The sequence below is a fragment of the Acipenser ruthenus genome, chromosome 14 (assembly GCF_902713425.1).
Source record: "Acipenser ruthenus chromosome 14, fAciRut3.2 maternal haplotype, whole genome shotgun sequence".
In the NCBI taxonomy this organism is placed as follows: Eukaryota; Metazoa; Chordata; class Actinopteri; order Acipenseriformes; family Acipenseridae; genus Acipenser; species Acipenser ruthenus.
Genome location: NC_081202.1, coordinates 2,955,286 through 2,982,344, shown reverse-complemented (window position 1 = coordinate 2,982,344; position 27,059 = coordinate 2,955,286). Strand labels below are relative to the sequence as shown.

The 27,059-nt window shown below is 39.4% G+C and overlaps 1 protein-coding gene and 1 non-coding gene across 9 annotated transcripts in view; both read left to right on the top strand.

Moving 5' to 3' along the window:
- The first annotated feature begins 5,891 nt into the window (after positions 1 to 5,891).
- On the top strand, positions 5,892 to 5,964 carry trnak-cuu (transfer RNA lysine (anticodon CUU)). Its single transcript has one exon. It is a non-coding gene; the product is annotated as a tRNA-Lys (tRNA).
- A 14,400-nt stretch (positions 5,965 to 20,364) lies between these two features.
- Positions 20,365 to 27,059, top strand: part of LOC117419803 (pleckstrin homology domain-containing family A member 5-like) — a 112,226-nt gene continuing 105,531 nt past the window's right edge. For 5 of the 8 annotated variants that reach the window (XM_058985570.1, XM_058985566.1, XM_058985562.1 and 2 more), the window contains exons 1-3: positions 20,367 to 20,603; positions 20,710 to 20,786; positions 21,808 to 21,865. In XM_058985570.1, the coding sequence (XP_058841553.1) occupies positions 20,503 to 20,603; positions 20,710 to 20,786; positions 21,808 to 21,865 (236 nt within the window). In that variant the 5' untranslated portion in view covers positions 20,367 to 20,502. Of the gene's footprint in view, positions 20,604 to 20,709; positions 20,787 to 21,807; positions 21,866 to 27,059 lie in introns of all 8 variants that reach the window. The other 3 variants (XR_009307217.1, XR_009307218.1, XM_058985561.1) reach the window with 2 other exon arrangements.

Sequence of the window (27,059 nt, the reverse complement as noted above, 5' to 3'; positions counted from 1 at the left end):
ATAATCATCAGGGATGCTGGTTTTCTGCAATAAAAAAACAAAAAAAAACATTATTCTCTAATATAAAAACACGATTAAAGTAAAACTTTACAGTTGAATTTCCCCCACAGCATAGATAACCAAGTAATAAGTTTAAACAAGAATGAACACAGGGTATATTCACTGTTAAACATCAACAGGAAAGCCTGGTTAATGAACTTCTGCACACCGGAACCAGTTATACTGGACATACAGTCACCTCCAAAATTATTGGCACCCTTGATAAAGATGAGCAAAAAAGACTGTATAAAATAAATAATACCAGTACTGAGCTATATTGTAATTTTCCAATTGAGGCTAGACACAACCGGTGACCATGTACAGTGCAAGCTAGTGTATTAACCACTATGCAAAAGAGCTTGCCTGCGATCGTGGTTATAGGGCTTTTAACCTCATCTCATCACACTGCCCGTTACAGAAGCATTCTTCATATGCTGCAACATTATAGTAACACATGTTATGAATATTTTTTGCATTTTATGTCGGTTTTCAAATCTGTTATGTAGCGTTTATGCCGGTGTTTTGAATGCTACATACAGTCGTATCCAATTCAAACAAAGAGTTACCTTGCATTTTAAATCAAGGTGTTGGTGCTCTGTGGTTGTTAGAGAAGACAGGAATATTTACATGCAGTGGATCTCATTGACTGCGCTGTATACTGATCAATACACTCCCTAGAAGTAATTATTCATCCATTTCATTAATTAAAACCAGCCAAGGCTTTTTCAGCTAACGATGTCAAACTCAGACTGAGCTATTTTTAGAAAGCGAGGAGAGATCAATATAGCCTACATTAGACTGCATTATATATATTGTGGTTTCACCAACAGTGGCGTTTTTGCCTGGAAACATCTGATGGGATTCATAAAGACAGTTCACATTAGCAGATCAGTAGCCAGCCCAGAGATACATCAAGGGACTTCAGAAGAGGTTTTCTTTTTTTTTTTTTTAGCAATTATGGATGATTCGTGAGCGAAATATGACAATAACTTGTTATATTTGAGAAAATACACATGTAAAATGACTAGAAATGCTAGAAATGTACTAAAATTGTTTGTTGTTTGACGCTGGTTGCTGCAAAATCGAATACAGTCAGCACGCACATATCCGACCCTATAAAATGTTGACTTCAGTGATGGTTAAACGCGTGTGACGCATATCTGATTATTTCATTTTGGCCCGTTCAGGGAACACAAAAAAGATACAATATCAAAAATACATACAGTAGCTGAAAGGACTGTGTTTTAAAATAATTAGGCTTCCATTTAGATTATTTTTTATTATCATGTATTTCTTAGCAGACACCCTTGGGAGTGAGATGTACTGTAGTTGGTTTTGTTGGTACAGTACTGTATTTTCAACAGAAGTAGTATTTTAATCTAGAACGATATGATTCTGAAAATATCACTAGCCAAAAGAGATGACTGTGGACACGTGGACTGTAATACAGTACATACTTTGAAATCCGGTACCTATTGTAGCAGTATTAATGACCCAACAGCAAAGTGAAATCAAAATGTTCCCCATGCACAGAACTGTGTAAAAGGCAATGCAATTTATCAAAAGATTAAAAAAAACACCAGTTTCCAGAACTGAAACAGTATCCAAAGTCAGTTTTCAAAATTGCAGAATATAGTGCTCGATAAGGCACTAAAGTCACAGTTCATTTGCAAATGAAAATGCACAAAAGCAACTAAAGATTACAGATTTTTAAAAAAATGCATCACAGTATCTAAAACTGTTTAATGATTAACTTTTACATTACCATAGCTTGTCTCGTTTGCTTTGTTTTTGCTGCATTTTCGTCATGTGAAATTGGAGGGAGCGCTGTGTAACTGCACAATAAAGACAGACTGATCTGGCATGCAGCGAGAAAAAAAAAAAGCTGTTATAGATATATACAAAATCGCATTTTTGTTGTGTCCAGTTTCAATCAGTGATTGTTTTGACCTTATCTAATGCTTTAAATGAATTATTTGACTCCTTGATCTTACAGTACATGACACTGAGAAAACTGTGGAATGCAAAACTGCAACCTTTTGTTCCCTTCACATTAAGTAGAGCATCATAACCCTTCAAGCCTAAACTACACGTCAGTAGTGAATAATGACCGCCTGGTTTGCCATTTATGAGCAGTGGAAAAATCTTAATGTTCCTCATTCCATTCCATTAGTATGGCGACTGTACTCTAGCTCAGCATGTGAGCCAGTGTTAAGAAGGAGTTGAATGCACATTAACCAGAGACTTCCAGGGGAAATGAAGCTCTGCTACTCTTGGGCTTGCTCAGGACATTTGAGGGTTTTTGTGAATGCATCTCGGGTATATCTCATTGTCTACAGTGCTTGGTTGTGAATCGAGCCACATTGACAGTAGGGATTTGTGGTTTCCTGATTCCAGAGATATTAACATATACAACTTCCCCTTGCTGATTGGCCATCCCAATTTTAGGGCTGGAACTAGAAGGTGATGATTGGTTGCTTATATTGAGTACACAGTGCGCTTCTGTGAAAATGTTCTTATTTCAATCTTTAAATTATTCATAGATAGTACATATCAATTAGGAATATCACTTTGTAAACATAATTTAAATAATGCTGAGAGGATCACCACAACTGTATACAAATTAATAAAATACATTGTTTAAGAGGCTTCTATAAATCTGTTAATAGTAATTGCATTTGCCAAATATTAGTAATTCATGTATGATTTCCTGCTATTAACCAACATATGATTTCATATTGGATTCATATCTGTAGTTTAAGCCTCTATTGCACTTACACTATTCATTCATCAGGAATAGTTTCACCAATAACAGAAGGAGTGGAACGTTTGGTTTTATTTTTAATAATTATTATTTATTTTTTTTGTTGTTGAATTGATGTTTAATTATAATTAACTTGACATGAATTCATGCAATTAATTACATCTATCGACACAGATTATAAATCATTAGAGTGGAATGGCACAATTATCTCTCTGCCTGAATCAGACGCTGTTCGGCTTGCAGCAGGTCTGCAATTATAATTACTCCTTTGGGTCTTGATTGAAATACCTGCAGCTTCTCTGGAACGAATTTAGGCAAGCAAACACTGGAACACCTGTTTGTTAAATGATTGATGTAACCTGGCCAGTGTTTTCCTTTATTTTGATTGCTAATTTGAACCCCCTCCCCCATTTGCCAAATAAGATGTGAAATACTAACCCTATCCTCCCTCACCTAATCAGACTTCTCCTAGCATAAATAATACTGTAAACACCAGTGAAGACATGGCAATCAAACCACACCTTGGGGTAGATGTAAGTATAGGCGCAGTGCAAATAATTGAAGATGCAAAATTCAAATTGCATTGCGTTCAGGCAATTATTTTGCACTGCGCCCTATGTAAGCTTAAGAGCAATGCAAATTACTCAACACACACAAATAATGATCTTCAATTATGATAATGAGGGTCTCAATGAGCGTATCAGCCAATTTAGCGGCCACACGTGCAGCCCAGAGGTGATGGAGTTAGGAGTACAGAGAGCAATAGGTGCTGTATGACATTCGTGGAGCACGAAAATACAAACCAAAAAAAAAAAATATGTCAGAGGAAGGGCAGCAAAGACCTCTTGGAGCACGGAAAAGAAAAGTTTACTGAGAAGGAGCTGAGACAAGAGCCAAGTGTCGCTGCATCATGAAGTGCCATCCTGAAGCCAATGACAGGTCTCTGCAGGTGTGTGCTTTTATACAGCTCTTAATTACTCACTTCTACAAAGTTTTTGGAGGGTCAGCAATTGCCTAAGTGCAAGGCAAAATCTTTACATCACATTATAATGTTTGCGCCCACTTAGTATCTAGATCCTGCTCAATTCCATGCTCTTTTCTTCATTTGTATGCATTTCAATATCATTTTAATAGTTTAATGATGGCAAAGTGCAAATTTGATAGCTGGTGCAGAACGTCATGTGAACACCATTCTTTACATACGACACTAAAATCAGACCTTACGGCTGCTAAACACGATTTACGGCTGCATTATGGGGGTTTTGCACCCGCTAATCACTTTGTGTGTATCCTTACATCTACCCCCTTATGTGGTTGAGTCAACTAATATGCTTGATTTCTCTTACTGTACACCTATGATTGTTTTTGCTGTTAACATACACTGGACAACTGGTCAATCAATAAATCAATGTGCTCAATGAATCCACCTGCAAGGTGAGGTGAAAATACAGTGCTGCAGCTTGTTCCTGCACTGACAGTGCACCGAGTACAGTGCTGCAGACAGGCGAGTCAGGGCTGGTAGGCTGGAGGAGCAGCTTGTTCCTGCACTGACAGTGCACAGAGTACAGTGCTGCAGACAGGCGAGTCAGGGCTGGTAGGCTGGAGGAGCAGCTTGTTCCTGCACTGACAGTGCACAGAGTACAGTGCTGCAGACAGGCGAGTCAGGGCTGGTAGGCTGGAGGAGCAGCTTGTTCCTGCACTGACAGTGCACAGAGTACAGTGCTGCAGACAGGCGAGTCAGGGCTGGTAGGCTGGAGGAGCAGCTTGTTCCTGCACTGACAGTGACACAGAGCTCTGGAGCTGCAGGGCTTGCGTCTCCCCTTTAAAAGAGCCTGAAGACAGCGAGCGATTTTGTTGAGCTTGTGTTTGCCAGCAATAGAAGTCAGCAAAGAACCTGACCATCGTCCAGCTGTCACAGTCTGTGAATTGTAACCAGGATTCTAAAGGCAGATGCCAAGTTCTGGCATAGTAACATTTTTACTTTTCTGCTTCTTTTGAATTGTAATCAACTGTTTTAGCTCATATCGGCAGTATACATCCATTGAATATTTGTTTTAACCAATGGCTTCTGATCTTGGTTAAATAAGAGATAATTCGTTTCGGAGGCTGACGCATTCTTCATGAATGCTGCTGCTAGTCCTCAGACTGAAATGTAATGTATCTGTCAGATCCTGATAGTCCTGGCCTCTGGAGGTTTAATGGTTTAACTAATTATTACACAACCTCTAAGGCGGGCCCCTGAAGAGAACACTTAATGAATGTAGGCACCAACCATCTCCAGTGGTCTATTGAAGCTTGAATCATTAAATCTGATCTGACATAATCTGATAATATTTCACATTTCACAAAAATTCCATATGGCTGGTTTCACACAACTTTATCCTAACTAATCTGGGGCTGTGTAATGTTATATTACTGTAGGTAAGCTACTTTAAGATTAGTGCTAATATTATAAAACCAGCCGTTAATGAGTTCAGTTTTGGGGTCACCCTTTTTAGTTTATTAGCTATTAACAACTACTGTAGCTTACTAATACAATAACAATCAGTGATAGTTAATACAAAGATATACAGTACAGTGAACCTATTAATAAACTACAAAAACATATATAATAGGATAAAAACTGATCTAATTTGCTAGAGTACTACAGTAACATCTTAAAAAACCTTTTAAGAAATTGAACCCAGTTTCAATAACCCAGTATGGTCGAGTTGGAATCGATATTCCTCAAGCAGGGATTTGATGCTTTTACAGCGGGGTCAAGTGAATGCAAAATAAACAGTGATCTCTGATGCTCTTCCACTGGTTATTGGTTTTAGCTTGGACAGGGTGGCATCACTGGTTGCTATACCAAAACGTACGCAATCTATTGGGATCTGCAGTCTGGGAGGTCCAAAAGTGGGTCAGCCTGGGGCAAGATCAATGCACATGCACAAGGAAATGCTTTAAAGCCACTATCTCTCAATCACATTTCACCTGCTTTGGAGCCAGAGAATCATTCATCTGAGACCAAGAAAACAAAAGAACAACAAAGAAAACTGCCTTCAATATATAACCCTTGAAAGTCATGGAAACCATATATTATAAAGCCCGGCTAGCTCAGTCGGTAGAGCATGAGACTCTTAATCTCAGGGTCGTGGGTTCGAGCCCCACATTGGGCGAATGTGTTAAGAGGCTGTGTGGTCCAGTGGTTAAAGAAAAGGGCTTGTAACCAGGTGGTCCCCGGTTCAAATCCCACCTCCCAACCTCCGTCTTTCGGGTGAGATGTAGTAAATAACTCTGCAGCTGATGCATAGTTCACACACCCTAGTCTCTGTAAGTCGCCTTGGATAAAGGTGTCTGCTAAATAAACAAATAATAATAATTATATACAATAACAAATGGGGCTGAAGTGAATTACTTTAGGTAAGAATTTCATCTTGGGGTTCTTCGCTCTCGTAGTTTATGGTGTCACCGGAACCCCTCGAAGCAATTAAAACCTTATTAGTATATATATATTATACTGTATGTACAGGTTACAGACAAGCATTATACAAGGGATGGGACCCAAGGCTGCTCAGTCAAGCCGCTGTATTTCTTTTAGCATCACTACCATTATTACTAGAATACTTTGCTTCTTGTGACTTATATTTACTACTTGTACTTTCTCTCCCCCCACTATCATACATGTACACAGTGTGACTGATCTACTCCTGATGACTGCTGAGTTAATAATACTGACACCAGCGTAAGACACGTACAGTACTTGCCTTGACTTTCACTCTGGCCCATAACCAATAGCATAACTTTCACGTTGAAGTTGTTTATTTTCAGATAGTTTTTTTTTATCCAGTTGGAAAACATTTATAGGTTTCAAGTCCAGGATGATTTCTTCGAGAGGATTTTTGGACAGGGAACAAGCAATCCACCTGGAGCATATTCTTTTCCGTCGTGTTTCAGTCTGATTTTCAATTTTAATTATTTCTGGCATAAGCCAGCACTGTGGAGGCTGAAGCAAATCACCAGAGTGATTATGTTTACCCTGCTGTGTTTATCTGAAAGAACCCAGGTCAGAAACACAGTCTCCCTCCCTCTCTCTCTGCAGGGTAACAATCAGAATGCAAGCCTCCACTAGCCTGCATAATAAATAGGAGCTAAGTTTATTTAATCAGCAACAGCAAATAATTACAATTTAATATTGTTTCTGTAAGTGTTGCAAAAGCGTTTAGATTATTTCTTAGTGTGTCTGTTTCACGTGCAGGCCAGCGATAGGCTTAGTAACTGCATTAAAACATAGATAACAAGATAACAAACACAGACAGAAAGCAGAGCTCTACAAATCCTAAACAATCAGGTTCTGTCAGCACTGTACATTAAGTGTCTCTAATGCTGTGTATTTACACAGTAGTTACTTAGTAAATACATGTGTACTTACACATAATTACAATGTCATTATGCATAGTACAATGTATGTAAGTACACCATTGTCTCAGAAATGGGTTAGGGTTAGATTAAGAGTTAGTTATATCGTGCAAATAATTTACACATTAAGCACATTGTAACTATGCATAATAACATTGTAATAATGTGTAAGTGCACATGTATTTACTAAGTAACTACTATGTACATACACAGTAATTAGAGACACTTGATGTAAACTTGATGTTAGCCTCAGTGTCTAGGTAAGAAGCTCAGATTTGTCTTGTTAAACTCATAGCAAAACCAGGAATGGATCTGTGAGGGAGGAGACCCTCACATTTGTCTCCGTATGTATCTGGACATTTTCTGCAAATTGTTTTTTAACTGTTTGTGTATTGTGTTGCTGAACCTTGGGTCTAGTAAGGAAAATAATAAAAACAAAATTCACTTACCTGGTGTATCAGGATTGGAGGCCTGTGGTTGGGAGTGTCCTGAAAAACAAAAGAAAGGTTAATCAAGAGTACTGTTTAGACAGTTGGTTTGGAAGGGTGCACACTTCCAGAACAATGTATTGCAGTACTATTGTTAAGATAAAATGAACAACAGTTATTTCAATGTGCATGTTTTTTGATATGCAATGGTTTAGGTAACCTGAGTTGGGTGTGGTGGTGTGGTCCTCCATCTTGACAGGAAGTGGGGAACCAGCCATGTTGGTGAGGGAAGCTTTTATTGACTTCCCTGGGTACTGACTTCCTGTAGCAGGGCAGTACCTGCAGAAGATATTGAAAGGGGGGATAGCTGATTTTAATTAAGTTTCCCTCTGCTTGTTTTAAAGCATAGTATTAATGCATGTGTTAGATTAATGTTTAATATATATATATATATATATATATATATATATATATATATATATATATATATATATATATATATATATATTCATTGATTTGTTTCTTTTTGAATACTTTATTATTGATAACTGTTTGCTGTTTTGTTCTTATATAACCACCTGCATAATGGTTTATTCTGGGGGGAGGGGTAGGCCTGGAAAGGTATAAAGGCTGTCAGTTGGTTCAGTCAGGATGTTCCTTTTGTGTAGATCAGAGAGCAGTTTTGCAGCTCTATGGTTGGACTCAGTTATTGAAGTCAGTATCTGTGATTAGGTGACTATAAATAATTATTTTTGGTTTCCACTTTTTCTTTCTTCAAATTGTTTGATATTTGGTTCAATTAGCTTTTTGTTTATCATTGTTATTAAATAAAAATAATTGGTTTTACACCAAACGTCTCTGTGCTCTGCGTGCTTCCCTGCGAATCAACACCAGCCGCTGGCTGCACTCTCCAACAGGATCAAACTGCTCTGCAATCTGAATCTTATTTCCAGCTGTGCAGCTGATTGATCTCGCAACTTTATCAAGTCGGGTCTTATAAGCTTCAGCCTCAACAACATGTTTACAGTACAGACACATGGCAATGAATGTACAGTTGTTCTATCAAGCAGGAAACATTTGAAACAGTAATTTCATGAGAGTGGACTCCCCTGTAGCCGCCGCCTCTCTGCTGGACCCTTGTTAAACTGTCATCATCTGATGGCCTCTATTGCAGTGTGGCGAATGCGCTTGTATGCAGCCTTTGAGGTGGATAATTCCTCCGCTCGAGCCAGCAGCGAGAGTCTCCCAGAAACAAAACCATGTGTACAGAACCGGCTTTATACTCCTGACAGAGTGATTTGTCACGTTGTGAATGAGCTAATCTGATAACGGCCAAATGTGTTTCACCCCATGCAGGGACAGCTAATAGGACTGGGAACCATGGCTCAGCTGCAGTGAAGGTGCAAAGTGTGGCTAGTTACAGTAGCAGAGGGGCTGCAATGTTTTATTAGGTGACCATGAAGTCAGTTTGCCTCTTTCTTCATTTTGATAATCACAATAGGGCATATATGCATGATAGGCAGTGGAATCTAATGCAGGGATGGAAATAAGACTCCTATTGCATCGTAGTTTCACGCATTCCAGGTTTTACTAGGAGCTTGATTAGCTCCAGTGTATAGGTAACAAGCTCAGGTGTTTCTTATTACACTCATAGTAAAACCAGGAATGGATCAAACTGCTATGCAATGGGAGTCTTATTTCCATCCCTGTAATCATTCATTGCATCAACTGCACGCAGCTTCAAATGCCCTCTTGACAGATTTTTCTACTTTCCTATTACCTTTTTTATGACACTTGCAGCCCTTTTGAGTAGTTCTGAGTTCTAATTATTCAAATTGTGTAGAGATTTATGAATTTAAGAATGAATTAAATAAACTGAAGGTTTTGTGAATCAGGCTTTATGAAAGTGATGTCAGCTTCTGATAACCACGTGGCAGGATGGCTTGCAGTGGTGAGGTGTGGTGACGTCACGGACCAGGAAGTAACTGAATCAAAACAATGGATGGGCGGGTTGATTTTTATTAACTAAATAAACAAAAACAACAGATTTAACCAAACAACAAAACAAAGGGCACGAGGGCCAAACGAATAAACAGACAAACAAGTAAGTGTCGTGCTGGCTAATCCAGCACGTTTTAACAATTGTTATTGTCTCCTCTCTATCTCCCCGTACCTCCTCTCTGTACACCCAACCCTGCAGCACGGACAGCTGCAGGTTCTTATACTCTGGCCGAGGGGTTAACTAGCTGTTAATTATCTTATTACCCCTCGGCCACAGTCTGCACGCGTTTGGTAAGGATGCGTGACTGTCAGCTAGTTAAATAATCAGTAGCTGATCAGCCACGCATCCTCACGGGTTTTAAATATATAAATAACAAATAACAAAAGACGCGGCGCTTTTATCCGCACCGCGAACAAATACAGATAATAATAAATAAATACATAGGGGCGGGACACTCCGCCACACCACAGTATGATAATTTGAAACATTGTAAGAGTTTATTCATTTTCGAATTGAGAAATACCATTGTGGGGACCCAAAACATAGCAGTAGAGTGGCTGTCTGCAATACAACATTGGTTGGACTTGACTCATCCAGTTTGACTATGAGTTCACTGATACTCATCTCCTTTCTCTCTCACCCTCGATCCCTCAAATGGTTTAATTCCTATCTCTGGGACCTGCAGCATCAAGGGAAAAACAAGTAGTTCATAACTCTGCCATGCGGTTACTATACCCATGTCTGCCGCATGTTTTTTGAATTCCATTTTCTTTAAATGTATTATTCATTTCAAGGTCCTAATCCACAGGTTAATGCGTAACCTCTCGTAGCTTAGAGCTGGGAAAGTGCAAAAAACGAAACAATACGATTTCCGAAACAAATGTTTTCAGGCAATTAATTAAAACACACACATGTTGCTCTCAGGCAGTATTCTCTTTGGTTGTGTGGTTGTATTTTATTGGACTGTATCAGGCCCATAAGTTGTTTTCTCACTTAATGCTAATACTTTTAGAACGTCACCAGGTTGTGATGAACGTCTGGCACAGAAAATGGTCTGCGAATTGAATCTGAACAAGAAGTGGAATACATCAAGAACGGTATTTCATGCCTATAACAAGTTGCTCTGTAAGATCATCCTCTGTTTAGATCATTAAAAAAGACCGCAGTGTGTTGAGTGAAGACAGTATTTGTCAGTATAGAGTTAAACCCTCCACAGTTCAAAGAACTTTTTTATGTTTACAATATTATACTACATAATTAGGCTACAGATTACATTCTTGGTTTATTGGAAACATGTCTGAAGTTTGATCAACATACAGGGTGTAAAGCTATTTATTATTATTATTATTTGTTTATTTAGCAGATGCCGTTATCCAAGGCGACTAACAGAGACTAGGGTGTGTGAACTGTGCATCAGCTGTAAAGTCACTTACAACAAATTCTCACCCAAAAGACAGAGTACAAGGAGGTCTAGTGACTTGCTCAAGGTCACACAGTGGCTGAGCCAGGATTTGAACCTCCGGTTACAAGCCCTTTTCTTTAACCACCAGACCACACAGCCTCCTATACATGTGTTTGGCAAGTGACTGTTCACTTTTTAATCAAATAAATACATGCGCAGCAAAGTCTAAGTTGCACAAGGAACCTTTAGGATTTACGGGGAGTTTTTATTCAAAGCATTGTATTTCAACCGCAGATTTATGTGACTGTTATGGATGGCTCATGCATCATTAAAAATGGAAAAATGCAGTCACAGCGAATTGAAATGTTCTGCCTGGCAAAAGAGGGGAAAATGAAACAAAAAGTGCATTGGAACTCAAATACACCACCTGGTAAATAGGCTTTGCGGCAGAGTAAAGTCAGTATTCTGGGTTTTTTATTGACATGGGTAGGGAAGAGGATATAGATTATGTAATAGTATAAAATATAACATTCTTATAACAGGTTACAACAAAAAATGCTTTCAAAAGTGCATTGTTATTCACTGTAAATAGCATAAATAATGGATTAATACAGATTGCATATAACTACTTAAACCAGGTTAGGGTGTTATGGTTAGGTTTAGAGGTAGTAGGTTTAGTAGGTTAGGGTTAGGATTAGGGTTATATCATATACAAAATTTATTACATTGTAACTATGCGTAATAACATCGTAATTATGTGTAAGTACACATGTAATTACTAAGTAACTACTATGTAAATGCACATTAATTAGAGACACACCATGTAAAATGTTACCAGCATTTTTACCCTATAGATTCATGGAGTCCAAGATTCTGGACACTGGTGAAATCACCTGCAACCATGGGATTCTCAAATGTAAAGCCCATGTTGCACCAGGCAACTTTCTGACAACTTTTTTTAAGCAACTTGTTGTGTGGGACAAATCAAGATTGGTCTGATATTATTGAGGTTCGAACTATCACACACTGCAGCAGGACGATTGCCCTGCACGCGTGTAAATTAGTGTTGGTATAATTTGTATGGGGAAATGGGTTTATTGTGTATCGTTTTGGAGTTGATTTGTATGATTGAATTATTGTTTGCAGACGGACGCTCGATTGAGACTTGCTGCCTGCTATGCTTGGTTGAGGGGAAGGACAGCAAGTGATTGGCTGTGCTGGTCCTCAATCAGCAGGTGGGCGGGTCTTGACCGAGTGTCCGTCAGTTGAAAAACATCCGCAGGAGATGGCTCGGGGCGACTGCAATGCCATGCCAGAGGGGAGGAGAGGGTCCGCGCTGCAGGAACGACAGCTACGCAACTCTGAGACTGCAAGCGGTGCTTGTGAAGGCAATGCCCAGCCAAGGCCGTATGAAGCAGCAGGAGTCATTGTTTGAATACCGGATCATCAGTAGGTTAGTTTAGGAGATAGTGATCCCATGTGATGTATAGCGAGGGTTACGTAGTGTAGCCGGCTCCGGGAGCGGGACGCCTCGTTTATAAGGCTAGCGCTCGCCCTCTGTGGCACCTTTTATTTGTAGTTTTTGTACTGTGTTTTATTTTGTATTTTTGTACAGCTTGCTGTATATGTCCTCTGTGCGTTACCATGGCTGGTAACGTCACATCACCACCTTTATTTACTTTCTATTTATTATTAATAAATCCTGCATGCCTGTGCCTGCGTTTCAGCTCCACCTCCAATGTCTCTCTGTGTTGCTTAAACAGCGGTTACCCAGGCACGTGACACGAGCAAGACCCTGTCACACACACCCATAACTATAAAATGCTTTAGAAATACCAAAAGAAACTAAATAAATTATAATTTCCTTTAACAGTTATATTGCACATGGTGAACATTTCTTTAACAACAAGTTGCTTGTAAAGTGGTCAGAAAGTGGCCTGTTTTTCTTTTTGTTTTGAGTACCTGCCATCCCTGAAAGCTGTTGACTGCAGACTCCACCAGTATGTTGCCTTACTGTGTGATTGTATGGTGAGCCATGATTATGTGACCATTTGTATGCTTCAATAATCTCAGCAAGAGGCCTTTTCATTTCTGTTCAGTTCTGTCTGACTCACCTGGAACATTGGGCTACTATACTGGAGCGAATGGTACATACTGTGATTTAACAGCCAATCAAAATAAACATTGTTGTTAGTCCATGACTGAATGTGTGTTCCCTACCTGGGCTACTGCTATAGGTACCTCCACTGTTAAATATGAGTCCCGGACCTTACTATTGGTATACTTGACCGTTAATGTTATTTATTTATTTTAACTTTTGGTTTTTTGCTACTAAATTTTCAAAACAGAGGATTTTGTGCCTGCCCCTTACAACAGAAAACCATAGGCACACATGTGCATTATGAAGATCTGGGGGTGAACTTTATTCCATTGTGACGTACTACACAAGAAGGCGAGCTCTTTCACCATGGTGGCACTGTCTTTAAAGGTCTGTGAGAGCACTGGTTCACCTTTTTCAAATACTATTTCCAGTGCCGCTACATAACTTAAGGCAGGGTTCCGAACATGGCCCTGGAGGCCATTCCACTCCGGGTTTAACAGGTCAAATGTAATATTTAACTGTTTGAGTGTGGATAGAGGTTTCATTGGTTAAATTAATGCCCATGGTAGAATCCGATATGCCTTTTTTTCTATGAGGTTATTTTGTTGACTGAACTAATGCTGTTTGGATTGAACTGTGACTGTATTGGAAAGCTGCTGATTTGACAGTATTGATGCCAGAAAAGCATGCTGCACTGCCCCAGCACAATAAGCATTTGAGGTGGAGTTCACTGACTATAGATCACAAGATGGGGCTGTTTCAGGAATTGATAATACAGTATTGCAAGTAGAGTCCATTCAGACAGGTCTATGGAGACTGGAGAAGGACACAGTAAACTGCAGGGGGTGGAATAAAATGACTGTTTATGTGAAATGAACATACATGTATGCAAAGTAGGTGTAAAGGACGCATGTCGTAATTTGATGAAGGAGTTTCTTGTGAAACATACAGGGGAATATACAGTAAGTCTTAAAATTGAAATGGTGTTAATGACAAACTGGTCTTCATTTCTGTGTAGAAGAGAACAACACGTAAAGAGGGGCTAACATGAAATAGCAGTAAGACTTTTTTGGTTATTACTCCATTAATGAAGCTGCAATAAATCAATTAATAGAAATGAAAACAGTGAAATATGGTTTACAGAATTGATGGTGGTGTATTAAGGTCCTCCTCTGTTTAGATCATTGAAATATGTCTTCAGGACTGAAGGGGCAAAAGAGAACAAAGCCCTAACGCAGCTGTAAGATAATAGGCTCACATTCATCAGATTATAATGCTTTAAGAAGATCAGGCTGAGAACATGCATCTCTATAATCCCAGCTCTGTTATGTCATAGCAGATATCTTGACCAGGGTTAACTGCACTGGGGTATTACATATTCCAGCTACTTTGTGTGTAAGTCTTCAGAACATCTGTCTCTAAAATGTGCCAGTGGGATTCTTGTCAGATAATGCTGTGCATGGTAATCCATTACTGTACCATGATTCCCTCTGCCTGTTAAAATGTACAGCAAATGAAACCGTTTCTTCATGCCTTCTGCACTGCAGACTGGACAAGTTTTTTTTTTACTTTAGAGTGACCAATTATTATTTGTATTTATTTTTCCCCAATTTGGAATGTCCAATTATGTTTTTTCTCCTCACCGCACCACACAGTGTGGACGCTCTGAGGGCGTGTGAGTGTCCTCCGATCTCACAAGCCTAAAGCCAGAATCACTTTTACGCCGAGCAATCCAGAGCAGAAGTGGGCGGGCTACCGATCCCAGAGAACAGAGATCAGCCCTGCTTCTTATCCACTCTGAATGTGCTCGTTGTGTCTGGTCAGTAGGGTTCGCTGTTGCTCGATGAGGAGAAGGAGTCCCTGCCGGCTTCCCACCCCCCACCCTGGGAGCGTCAGATCCAATGTGACTCCCCCTTCGGAGTCCCCAGCACAGTCCGGCCTCTTTGCACAGCCCGGACGTGAACTGGCACCGTCCAAGCTGTGTGACTCATCCTGCACTCCCAGCGGCAGCACTTATTATAAATCCCATAAACAAAGATTGTGTGTATGTTCTACGTACGGAATAAATATTGTGTGTATGTTCTACGTACGGAATAAATATTGTGTGTATGTTCTATGCACGGAATGAATATTGTGTGTATGTTCTAGGCACGGAATGAATATTGTGTGTATGTTCTAGGCACGGAATGACATCTGTACACAATGGGGGTAATTTCTGAGCAATCCTGAGCAATTCTGGGGGGTCTGGGGGGACGGTGGACATGTTGGCACTGTGACAGCCTCCCACACAACTTAGAAGAAGAAAAATGAAACTAAGCATGAAACACACAACATGTAAAATAAAACAGCGAATTCAGTTCTTACCAGAACCCATGGTGCTGAACTACATCAGATTCTGCAGGTCTGCACAGACACCTATACTATGGATCATGTAGTAAACAGATGCCAAGGTACAGCAGTTTACTGTTAAATTGAATATAGTTGTTGGAGACAAGCTGCCCCTTATAAAAGTTTACTATAGTAAAAGCAAAGCATAGCAAAGTGTAATAAATGTAATAAAGCAGATTGAAAGCATGGTAAAGCATTGGTAAGCATGGTAAAGAAGATTGAGGCATGGTAAAGCATATAAATAAACATGGCAAACCAGTGTAAGCGATAGTAAATACAGGGTATAACCATGGGGAGAATCTGCACAAATACAGCTCTAAACTTTTATAAGGTGCTGCCTTATTTTATTTGGAAGGAGAATTGATGTCTAATGTCTAATTTCTTAGCAGACACCCTTATCCAGGGCGACTTACATTTGTTACAAGATATCACATAATTTTTACATACAATTACCCATTTATACAGTTGGGTTTTTACTGGAGCAATCTAGGTAAAGTACCTTGCTCAAGGGTACAGCAGCAGTGTCCCCTACCAGGGATTGAACACACAACCCTCCGGTCAAGAGTCCAGACCCCTAACCACTACTCCACAGTGCTGCCCGATTATTAACAGCTAGGAATAAGATGCACAAGGGAACTGATTATAACAATGCAAATACAAACGATTGTACTGTATGTTTGAACTGGTATAATTAACTTGTAAAGCAGTTTTCACAAAATGGAATAGATTCCTTTTTAGAATCCATTCTCTTCTAAATGGATTTCCAAATGGGTATTCATTAAAGCTCTTGAATAGCTGTGTATTGATTGTCATGTATTTATAACACATTTGGCACCAGTGTGTAAGCGCTGTCTGATTTGTGTGATGTTTCAATGGCATGTGTTAGGAACATTTTGGCCCCTTTTATTTTGGATGTAATAAGGATGAAATGTTTTACGATTTGAATTTTGTTTTATTATAAACACTGTATCATCTGTATGTAAGTTATCGCCAAGTAGAGGTGTCCTGAATCTATTGATGAACATTTTGGTGACTTGAACATACAGTTCACATCTTGGGATGTGTTGAGATTATGTACAGACGTGCTCAAATTTGTTGGTACTCTTACAGCTCATTGAAATAATGCTTCATTCCTCCTGAAAAGTGATGAAATTAAAAGCTATTTTATCATGTATACTTGCATGCCTTTGGTATGTCATAGAATAAAGCAAAGAAGCTGTGAAAAGAGATGAATTATTGCTTATTCTACAAAGATATTCTAAAATGGCCTGGACACATTTGTTGGTACCCCTTAGAAAAGATAATAAAGAATTGGATTGTAGCGATATTTCAAACTAATTCATTTCTTTAATTAGTATCACACATGTCTCCAATCTTGTAATCAGTCATTCAGCCTATTTAAATGGAGAAAAGTAGTCACTGTGCTGTTTGGTATCATTGTGTGCACCACACTGAACATGGACCAGAGAAAGCAAAGGAGAGAGTTGTCGGAGGAGATCAGAAAGAAAACAATAGACAAGCATGGTAAAGGTAAAGGCTACAAGACCATCTCCAAGCAGCTTGATGTTCCTGTGACAACAGTTGCAAATATTATTAAGAAGTTTAAGGTCCATGGAACTGTAGCCAACCTCCCTGGGCGTGGCCGCAAGAGGAAAATCGACCCCAGAGTGAACAGAAGGATAGTGCGAGTGGTAGAAAAAGAACCAAGGATAACTGCCAAAGAGATACAAGCTGAACTCCAAGGTGAAGGTACGTCAGTTTCTGATCGCACCATCCGTCGCTTTTTGAGCGAAAGAGGGCTCCATGGAAGAAGACCCAGGAGGACTCTAGTTTTGAAAGAAAAACATAAAAAAGCCAGACTGGAATTTGCTAAAATGCATATTGACAAGCCACAATCCTTCTGGGAGAATGTCCTTTGGACAGAGGAGTCAAAACTGGAGCTTTTTGGCAAGTCACATCAGCTCTATGTTCACAGACGAAAAAATTAAGCTTTCAAAGAAAAGAACACCATACCTACAGTGAAACATGGAGGAGGCTCGGTTATGTTTTGGGGCTGCTTTGCTGCGCCTGGCACAGGGTGCCTTGAATCTGTGCAGGGCACAATGAAATCTCAAGACTATCAAGGCATTCTGGAGCGAAACGTACTGCCCAGTGTCAGAAAGCTCTGTCTCAGTTGCAGGTCATGGGTCCTCCAACAGGATAATGACCCAAAACACACAGCTAAAGCACCCAAGAATGGATAAGAACAAAACATTGGACTATTCTGAAGTGGCCTTCTATGAGTCCTGATCTGAATCCTATCGAACATCTATGGAAAGAGCTGAAACTTGCAGTCTGGAGAAGGCACCCATCAAACCTGAGACAGCTGGAGCAGTTCGCACAGGAAGAGTGGGCCAAACTACCAAGTGCAGAAGTCTCATTGAGAGCTACAGAAAACGTTTGATTGCAGTGATTGCCTCTAAAGGTTGTGCAACAAAATATTAGGTTAGCGGTCCCATCATTTTTGTCCATGCCATTTTCATTTGTTTTCTTATTTACAATATTATGTTGAATAAAAAATCAAAAGCAAAGTCTGATTTCTATTAAATATGGAATAAACAATGGTGGATGCCAATTACTTTTGTCAGTTTCAAGTTATTTCGAGAAAATTGTGCATTCTTTGTTTTTTGTGGAGGGGTACCAACAAATTTGAGCACGTCTGTAACAGTGGCAGATCTTGATACCGTCACAATTTCAATAATATTATATTAGCACCAAACCTGTAATAGCTGATGCTCCTTCATCCTTACTTTCAGGACACTTTCGGCTAAATTCTCAAAACCATTTACTCCAGTTTGTCACAGGCTTTCAGCACAATTTTTTTAGAAAGGAGAAATGCACCCAATGATGTTACCAAACCAGAAATAAACAACAAAGACTTTTAATTCAGGGGCTCGAATTAAGTATTAAGTATTAAGTATTTGTTTTAGATGTTTTCATGGTGTTTTATTCCATTCAGAAATATAAAATTGTGCTAATGACAATTTGCAGTAAATAACTTTGGGAATCTAGCCCATTGTATTTAACCCTTGCATTTCACAATGGTACAGTGCATTTGCGCTGCCTATTGCTTTCCCCATGCTTGTGCAATGCATTAACTGCGTTTTGAATGGCTTTACCAAGTTTTACCATTCCAAACCAGTCAATGTTGAGGTTCAGTAACTAACTTCAGACCTGATTGGACTACAAACGCAGTCTGGAATGGATCTCGGGGGGCCAGGGTCGTGCGGCACTGGTTTAAATCAATGGAATAACCTCCCTGTATCATGAATCCCTGCCCACTATGATGTACGCCATCCCCGAGAAACAAATCCATGTATTAAAGAAGAAGTGTGTAGGGGTCAATACATGAAGAAACAGACAAGAAGGAGTGCTGGTGATACCAATGCTGGTGTAGAGAGCTGACTCTCCCTCTGACTAGAGTCAATTCACAGCATTCTTTAAAGCTGAGCACCTGATGTAAATCAATGCCAATATGTTAAGATGCATGAAAGGAGGAATGACAGAACTGTGTGTGTGTGTGTGTGTGTGTGTGTGTGTGTGTGTGTGTGTGTGTGTGTGTGTGTGTCTGTGTGTGTGTGTGTGTGTGTGTGTGTGTGTGTGAGCCTCCCTTCACACTGAACAGTGTAGCTATTGAGATGTAGTTTAGTTTACCTTTCATTTGGCGCAGACTCTGGTAATACTGCACTTGTAGCATATAAAACAGAGCCCGTGAACCTTTTATACATGTGTTATTACATACACAGACCACCAAAATACCTACTGCACCACTGACTACTGTACTGAGTGTCATATCCCATCAGCAAACTTATTTTACATACTTTCTGCAGTTTGAATTAGAACAGAGCCATTGCTCTCCTGAATGCATCAGCAGCATCTCAAATTGGACCAGAATTGACAAGTAGGATTTATTACAATACCAGGCAAATATAAAGCTTTCATCTAAGGAGTTGCGAATGTTAATATGGGAACTAATTGTGAAGTTATCTATAAACAGCTATTATGCAGATTCTAGCAAGAATATGCATAGCTGTTAACCAGATGGCTTAGGTACTGTAGATGTTACACATGTTTGACATCCAACACATGAAGGTCTTTGCCAGTCAGAAACTGTAAGTCATGAGTATGCGGATTTTGTAGTGGATTTTTAAAACAGTTTCCCACTAGTACCACTTTCAGGCTACTCAGAATCATTATGGGAAAAGTGACAAAGTGACAGACCCTTCAATGGTGCACACACACACACACACACACACGTTACTCAATGGCAGATTATTTTAGGGGTGCTACTTCTGTATTATATATGTATGTTTCACTCGCCCTGGGACTCAGTGGCATGAATAACTCAATCACTATGTGAGGCTGACTCACACTGAGTGACACAGGAGAAGGCAGGGTGTGAGTGAAAGAGGAGGGGCAGCTGGCGGGTCCAGTCATGTTCTGTTGCTGTTAAAGGGACAGTCACACCCCCAAAAACAGTCCCATCTTTTGGAAGAGAAACCGATCCAGGTATTAACAAGACACTTATCGGTAAAAGCAACATTTTAGAACAAATACAAATCTTACTAAGCCCCAGTGGCTATACAGATGCTATTTCTTGATATGGGTTTCTCGTTTTGAGGTCTTAAACATTTTAAATATCTGCCACACCACCAGGAACACTGTATTAATCCCCATATTATTTTGCTGATGACTGCCATTTTAGTTGTTCTATTCATGTTAAACATTAGTTATTATTATTATTATACATGCACAACAAACACACGACGCGCCCTTTATTAATGCGAGCAATACCCGCACACCTGCCACCTTCCCGCAGCTGTCTATCTCAAGCACGCTCCCGCCCCCAAGAGGCCTTCTCCGAGCAGCGCGCGCTTAGACCCCGTTGCTAGGGTTTCGTGTTCGTGCCGCGGGTACGCGCACTTCAATCTCGGTACAATGCCAGACATGGCGGCGGATCTGAACCCGGAGTGGCTCTCCTGCCTCCCGTCTTCGTGGAGTTACGGGGTAACCCGGGACGGACGCGTCTTTTTTATCAAGTAAATATCTAACTGCACCCAAGACTTAGATACATTTCCGTCTGGTTTGGCTCGAAACTTCAACTCAGACTTTTAAATGGTTTCTTCTTTATTCTCTCACCAACAGCGAACAAGGCAAGAGTACAACCTGGCTGCATCCAGTGACTGGTGAGGCCGTAATTACTGGACACAGGAAAACTCCAGGTAAAAATGTTGTCAGCCTGCAGCCTGCAAAACTCTATGGACCCCGCACAGTGTGCACCCTTGAATCTATCAACGGCATTCTTGTGCATGTCTAGTGCGTTTTGATGCTTGTCTTTTACGGTAGTGTTGTGGCATTGTTTATTTAAACATTACAGCGTGAAAACAAGTGCTGCTTAAAATTGAAATGCAGCAGCAGCAGCCGTAGTGTGGGAGAAAAAGGAGGCGTTATGCACCAACAGAATAGAAACTGTAAAGAAATGCAAAAGGCTGGAGTATGAATATTAATCAACAATTTTTTTTCTTAATTTAGTTATGGCATGTTTGGACCCTTCACAGCTAAATGAGATTGCTGCATCAATTCGGCACTGTGCGTAAAAAAAGTCACTGTGTTCTTAGTGTATGGTTTTACTGTTAGGCGTTTTAAAGTTTATTCCAAACAGAACAATACAAGCAAGCGTTCCTTGTTATAGTCCCGATTGTAAAAAAGCAGCACCTAGTACTAGCAGCAGACCAGAGAGCACAGTTCAAGCCAAGAGTTGAGGAACCAAGCTTTGCTTACAAATGAGCGCACGTTTCCGACAGTTGTGTACGGTGCGGAAAAGATAGCGCACAACGAAATATGAATTGGCGATGAGCTACTGCTTTAACCTGTACTGCAGCTTAGAGCATGGATCAAAAGCAAATGGATTTCAGTAAAACTTGAATACATCGTTAGTGCTTCCTATATACCGAGACCACACTTATAACATGTTAGTCCGTGGAAGACACACATACGTCACTGTAGAAAGTGCATGGATGTACTGCAGGCTGCTGTGCAGACAAAGGCATAATGGAAAACAGTTCGCTGTGCAATTTTTCCATCAGTGGTGTACTACTGTACTACGACTACGACTACAATACAGAGCCAGTAGATGACAGCACCAGAATGGCCAGCTAATTGCACTGCAGCTACCTTGTTGAATTGGCAGGAGCTACTACTTGCTCAGCCTACCTCACTGACACGTTCCCTTTCTGTTTACAGATTTACCCACAGGGTGGGAAGAAGGGTTTACGTTTGAAGGAGCGAGGTGCTTCATAAAGTAAGTGCCACTACTAAAATACAGTAAAGCTTTTAATAAAAAGGGGTTATAATGTGCTGTGGATCTCAGTGTTCTCAGCTTTCCTGCACCTGGTCTTGAGGGAGCAGCAGTCCAGTTAAACCACAACTTATTTCGCAGTAGATGTGAATGAATTTGGTTGCATCATACTTTCTGCAGCCCTGCCTTTGTCAAACCTTAAACAAGCCTCCCTGCTTAGAACTGATCATTATTGTGAAACTAACATGTGAAGTTCAGACATTAGTGTGACTCAGACCCTGCCCAGCTGAACAGGCTCTACTTGTATGGCAACATATCCCCCTTGGGGATATAACATTAAACCTCCATGTGGCCTCCTCACATACTTTTATTATGTTTTTCTGCAGTTAAAATCGCAAGATGTTACCATCTACTGTACAGGTTTGGTGATGCACATGGCAGCTTGTTAATAAAGAGTTCCAGCTTGCTAGAATTTAGTTCAGTGTTCTCCCAGCCAGAGAGCTAAGAACTGGGCTACACTACTACAGTACAGTCAGGATTACATCATACTGTACAGCTTGCTTACTGCAGTCAATAGCTAATCCAACACAGTAGAAAAATGCACAAACCATGTATGGCTTTTGATTTTGCCAATGGAAATCAATAGCCGCTTATTTCAAAATCAACAAAGCTGCATTATGTTAAGGCTCTTTTTTATTTTATTTTTTAAATCTTATTTAATGTATAAATAGTGTCTGTCATTGGCCTGCTTGTGCTTGCAAACACCGTGGATGTGGTGATGTAACTGGATGCGATAAGGCAGCAGAAACACAATTCTGTAAATAGGTTACTTGCCAAGTTAATTATTAACATAAGCACATTTGTAAAGCTTTGCGATCCCTACAACCTGGCTTTTAATTTTTTTACTTATCTAAAAAAAATAAAAAAATAATAGTTATGTCGAACATTGTTGAGCAGTTTCCATGAAAAGGTATTGCCAGTTACTACCGTATGATTGTGGTCTGACTTTCACTTCATTCCTTTGAGCAGGTGTTGTGGCTGTCTTCCCCTTTTATTTAGCAGATACCTGTTTCTAAAAAATAAACACAGTAAAGGATGCATGTTATGCAGTTTCTATCTAATTTGTGTTGATTTAGTACAGTGAGGGTAAAAAGTGAATTAATCTCAAAAGATGCAGAATGTGCTGTTTTTATTTAGCAGATACCTGTTTCTAAAAAATAAACACAGTAAAGGATGCATGTTATGCAGTTTCTATCTAATTTGTGTTGATTTAGTACAGTGAGGGTAAAAAGTGAATTAATCTCAAAAGATGCAGAATGTGCTGTTTTTATTTAGCAGATACCTGTTTCTAAAAAATAAACACAGTAAAGGATGCATGTTATGCAGTTTCTATCTAATTTGTGTTGATTTAATACAGTGAGGGTAAAAAGTGAATTAATCTCAAAAGATGCAGAATGTGCTGTTTTTATTTAGCAGATACCTGTTTCTAAAAAATAAACACAGTAAAGGATGCATGTTATGCAGTTTCTATCTAATTTGTGTTGATTTAGTACAGTGAGGGTAAAAAGTGAATTAATCTCAAAAGATGCAGAATGTGCTGTTTTTATTTAGCAGATACCTGTTTCTAAAAAATAAACACAGTAAAGGATGCATGTTATGCAGTTTCTATCTAATTTGTGTTGATTTAATACAGTGAGGGTAAAAAGTGAATTAATCTCAAAAGATGCAGAATGTGCTGTTTTTATTTAGCAGATACCTGTTTCTAAAAAATAAACACAGTAAAGGATGCATGTTATGCAGTTTCTATCTAATTTGTGTTGATTTAGTACAGTGAGGGTAAAAAGTGAATTAATCTCAAAAGATGCAGAATGTGCTGTTTTTATTTAGCAGATACCTGTTTCTAAAAAATAAACACAGTAAAGGATGCATGTTATGCAGTTTCTATCTAATTTGTGTTGATTTAATACAGTGAGGGTAAAAAGTGAATTAATCTCAAAAGATGCAGAATGTGCTGTTTTTGTAGCCTGTAATTTGTATGATGGTTTAAAGATTCAAGTTTGTCCTGGAGTTTGACTAGTGTGTGTGTGTGTCAGTATGGCCAGACACACGCACGTCTCCTTCAAGACAAGGGGGTAGAACTTTAAATACTACAGAGTTTTAATTGGGGCATTACAGCTTTATAGTAAATTGCAATTTGCATGTTTTTAGTGTTGCCATAGTGTTTGCCGGTACTACTCTATGTAGTTGGCAGTACAGTGTGGAAGTCATTATAAAACTCTACAGGTCCATTCATTTTTATCATGCAGTCGCTGGATGTTTTACATCGCATGTGAACTCTTGATGCACTGTATTTTCATTGCCTTTGTTTTGCAAGGGACGTAAGGCATTCTGTGGTCTATATGCATGTAATGCAAACTGTGCTAAAAAAAAAGCAGAGGTTGTTGAAAACTGCGAATGGTTAAAACCTTAAGTCAAATAGACAAACGTTTTGGCAACTGCCTGTGAATTGTGGGATTGACTGTAGGAGTTGCAAAGTGTGTGTTTTTGACTTTCTTTAGGCTATGGCTGACTGTGTAAGTTACATGAGTGTCTGAAGAATACTTTATAAAAGCATTAATCCCCCTTAAACACAGAGAAGCTTTTTACAAATTGGCTGTGACAGCCTTAAAAAAAAAAAAAAAAAAAAAAAAAGACCGGTATTGAGTTGTTTTTCCAGCTGATAAAGTGCAGTGGCTGGAACTGGTGAAGCCCTGTGTTTGACAGGGTGAGTAAGTGAGATAATGTCAGAAAGGGTGTTATATTCATATTGTATTGGAACAAGCTGGCATCTGTTATTGAAAGCTACATGTAACAAGTGCCATCATATTCCAGTGGGGATTACCCTTGTTTTATCACCAGAATGTCTTCGCTTTTAGCTCTTGATTTTAAAGATTTTTTTTTTTTTTGTATTATTATTATTATTGAGTTAGCGTCTGTGTCAGTTTTATTGTAACCAACACCACCATGCTGATTTTGTGTATAAAAAGAGGAACAGGTGGTAGAGTTCTTATAAACTGACATATTGAAACATAGCCTAGTTTATTATGTAATTGGTTACAGTTCAGTGGCACATTGATACTTTATTGCCACAAATTGGCATTTGTGATGAAAGGCACTGTGGTTAATGTTTAAGAATACTTTGTGTCCAAAACTGCATCTTTTCTCTGGGGGAAAATAAAATAAAAAATAAATAAATCTGGTGTTTGTCTTTTGAGGAGGTTAGTCATACTGTGGTTTTTTAACCAGTGATGTGGTTTCATGGTGCAGCATCTCATGTGCTCCTGTCAACTGAATTGCACGTCGGATGGCTGCTGCAGTATTTTAACTTTATTTTTTTAAATGGGCATAAAATCCAACATTGCATCAAGTTTCCACATTTTAGAAACAAAATGCACTTTTATATATTTTATAAATCTGTTAAGTTATTGAGAGAGCAAATGAAACTCTTAGTTTGTCGAGTCAGTTTGCAAGTCTGTGTTGGTTAGTATTGATAATGAGACACAGACTAGTGAACATGTCGGCAGTCTGTAAACATGATGAGCCACACGCTAGGTTAATGCACGAGCCAACATCTTATAGAGTTTATCGTGCAGTTTGGGCGGGAGGATCGCGAAGCTGATCAGTTCTGGCTGCTCAAACTGCAAAATGAGGTCAAATGCCATTTTCATTGCTCACGTTCTCCCTTAGCCAATAGCAGAGCTAGGTAATGAAGGGCACCCGCCTCCCTGTCAATTATCAGTCAGGTGACAATTGTAGTGGCTGATCACTTTTCACTTCCTCTTCTCTCAAATTCCTTGCCAAGTTTGTGCATTTTTTCCATTTGTTTTAGAAATGAGTGAGTATTCAAAACTGGATCAAAGTATTCAAAGTATTCATTTTATTTAGAATACTCGATTACTCGAATATTCATACTCGCCCATAATCTGTACTCCGGATAAGATCGACTGGAATTTTGGCAAATACATAACTGTGTGTGATTTAAATCTGTAATAAAAGGCTTTTACTTGTAATATTATCAGTCATGGAGACAGACAAACCCTGTGTCTGTGTTTACCTGCACTGGGAACTACGTCTTAATAAAACCTGCAGATGGCAAGCCTTGATCAAGCATCTAATTATTTCATACTTGATTGTGTGCTAGTTATGGTTTTAATACAAAGCATCAGTACCCATTGAGGGAAGTAATTACATATCTATTCATGTTTATGTTATTTTTTTGAAGGTAATTTTTTTTTTTTTTTTTTTTTTTTAAAGCTTGAAGACCGGGCTCAAGTGTGGTACATTAAATCAATATTATTTTTGATCTGTTTGACAGGCCCTGGCTAAAATCCTTTCTTGTTTTTGATTGATTTATTACTTTAAAAAACAGTGATTTTAAATGCATATGGATACGTGTTTTGTATTTTTTTCCCCTCTTACAACCTTTTTATTGATTCACTTATTTTAGACTAATGAAACTGGCACCAGATACTTGGAAATAAAATAAATATTGCCCCCCCCCAATTGAGTATGCAGTTACACCAGAAGTAGAGGAGTTAGTGCACCGCATCTGTTCATAGCGCAGAGTGCAGAACTGAGAGACTGAAGGGGTGGGCTGTCCCCTTGTGTGAGAAGCAGAGGAGTTTAAAATGAACATGCTGTTATCTGTTAAATTGCACTGGCAACATGGAAACCGTTTCACATCAAACCCTAAACAGAAGTGACAAATACGGTAGATGTTCCTCTCTGATGTGGATCCTTTCACAATTAAAGCGCTGAACTTGTACTGATAGGATTACATTTCTGACACAGGGGCTGAAGTGCATCCCCTGTGGACCAGTTACTCTTCAGCAAACGCGTTACGTTGTGCTCTTTGTGAAATACAAAGGAAGGGCAAGTTCCTGTTTAAACAATTTGCATGTATTCTCCCCTAGGCTCAGCTACACATGACAGAGTTCCAATGGCAAAGTAACAATTTGAATCCTGTATTGACGCAGGCATCACGATGTATTGTGCTCTACCTGCATCTGGTCTTTTGAAGAGCTGAAGCAGTTTCAGCTGATGCTGCTGTGCTTTGCGTGGTGCTCGCTCTGTCTCTGGTTGTGGATGGCAATGCTGGGCTGTAAATGAGACAATCCTTGTCCTTTTGTGTGGAGTGGATCATTTTATGTGATTTAGT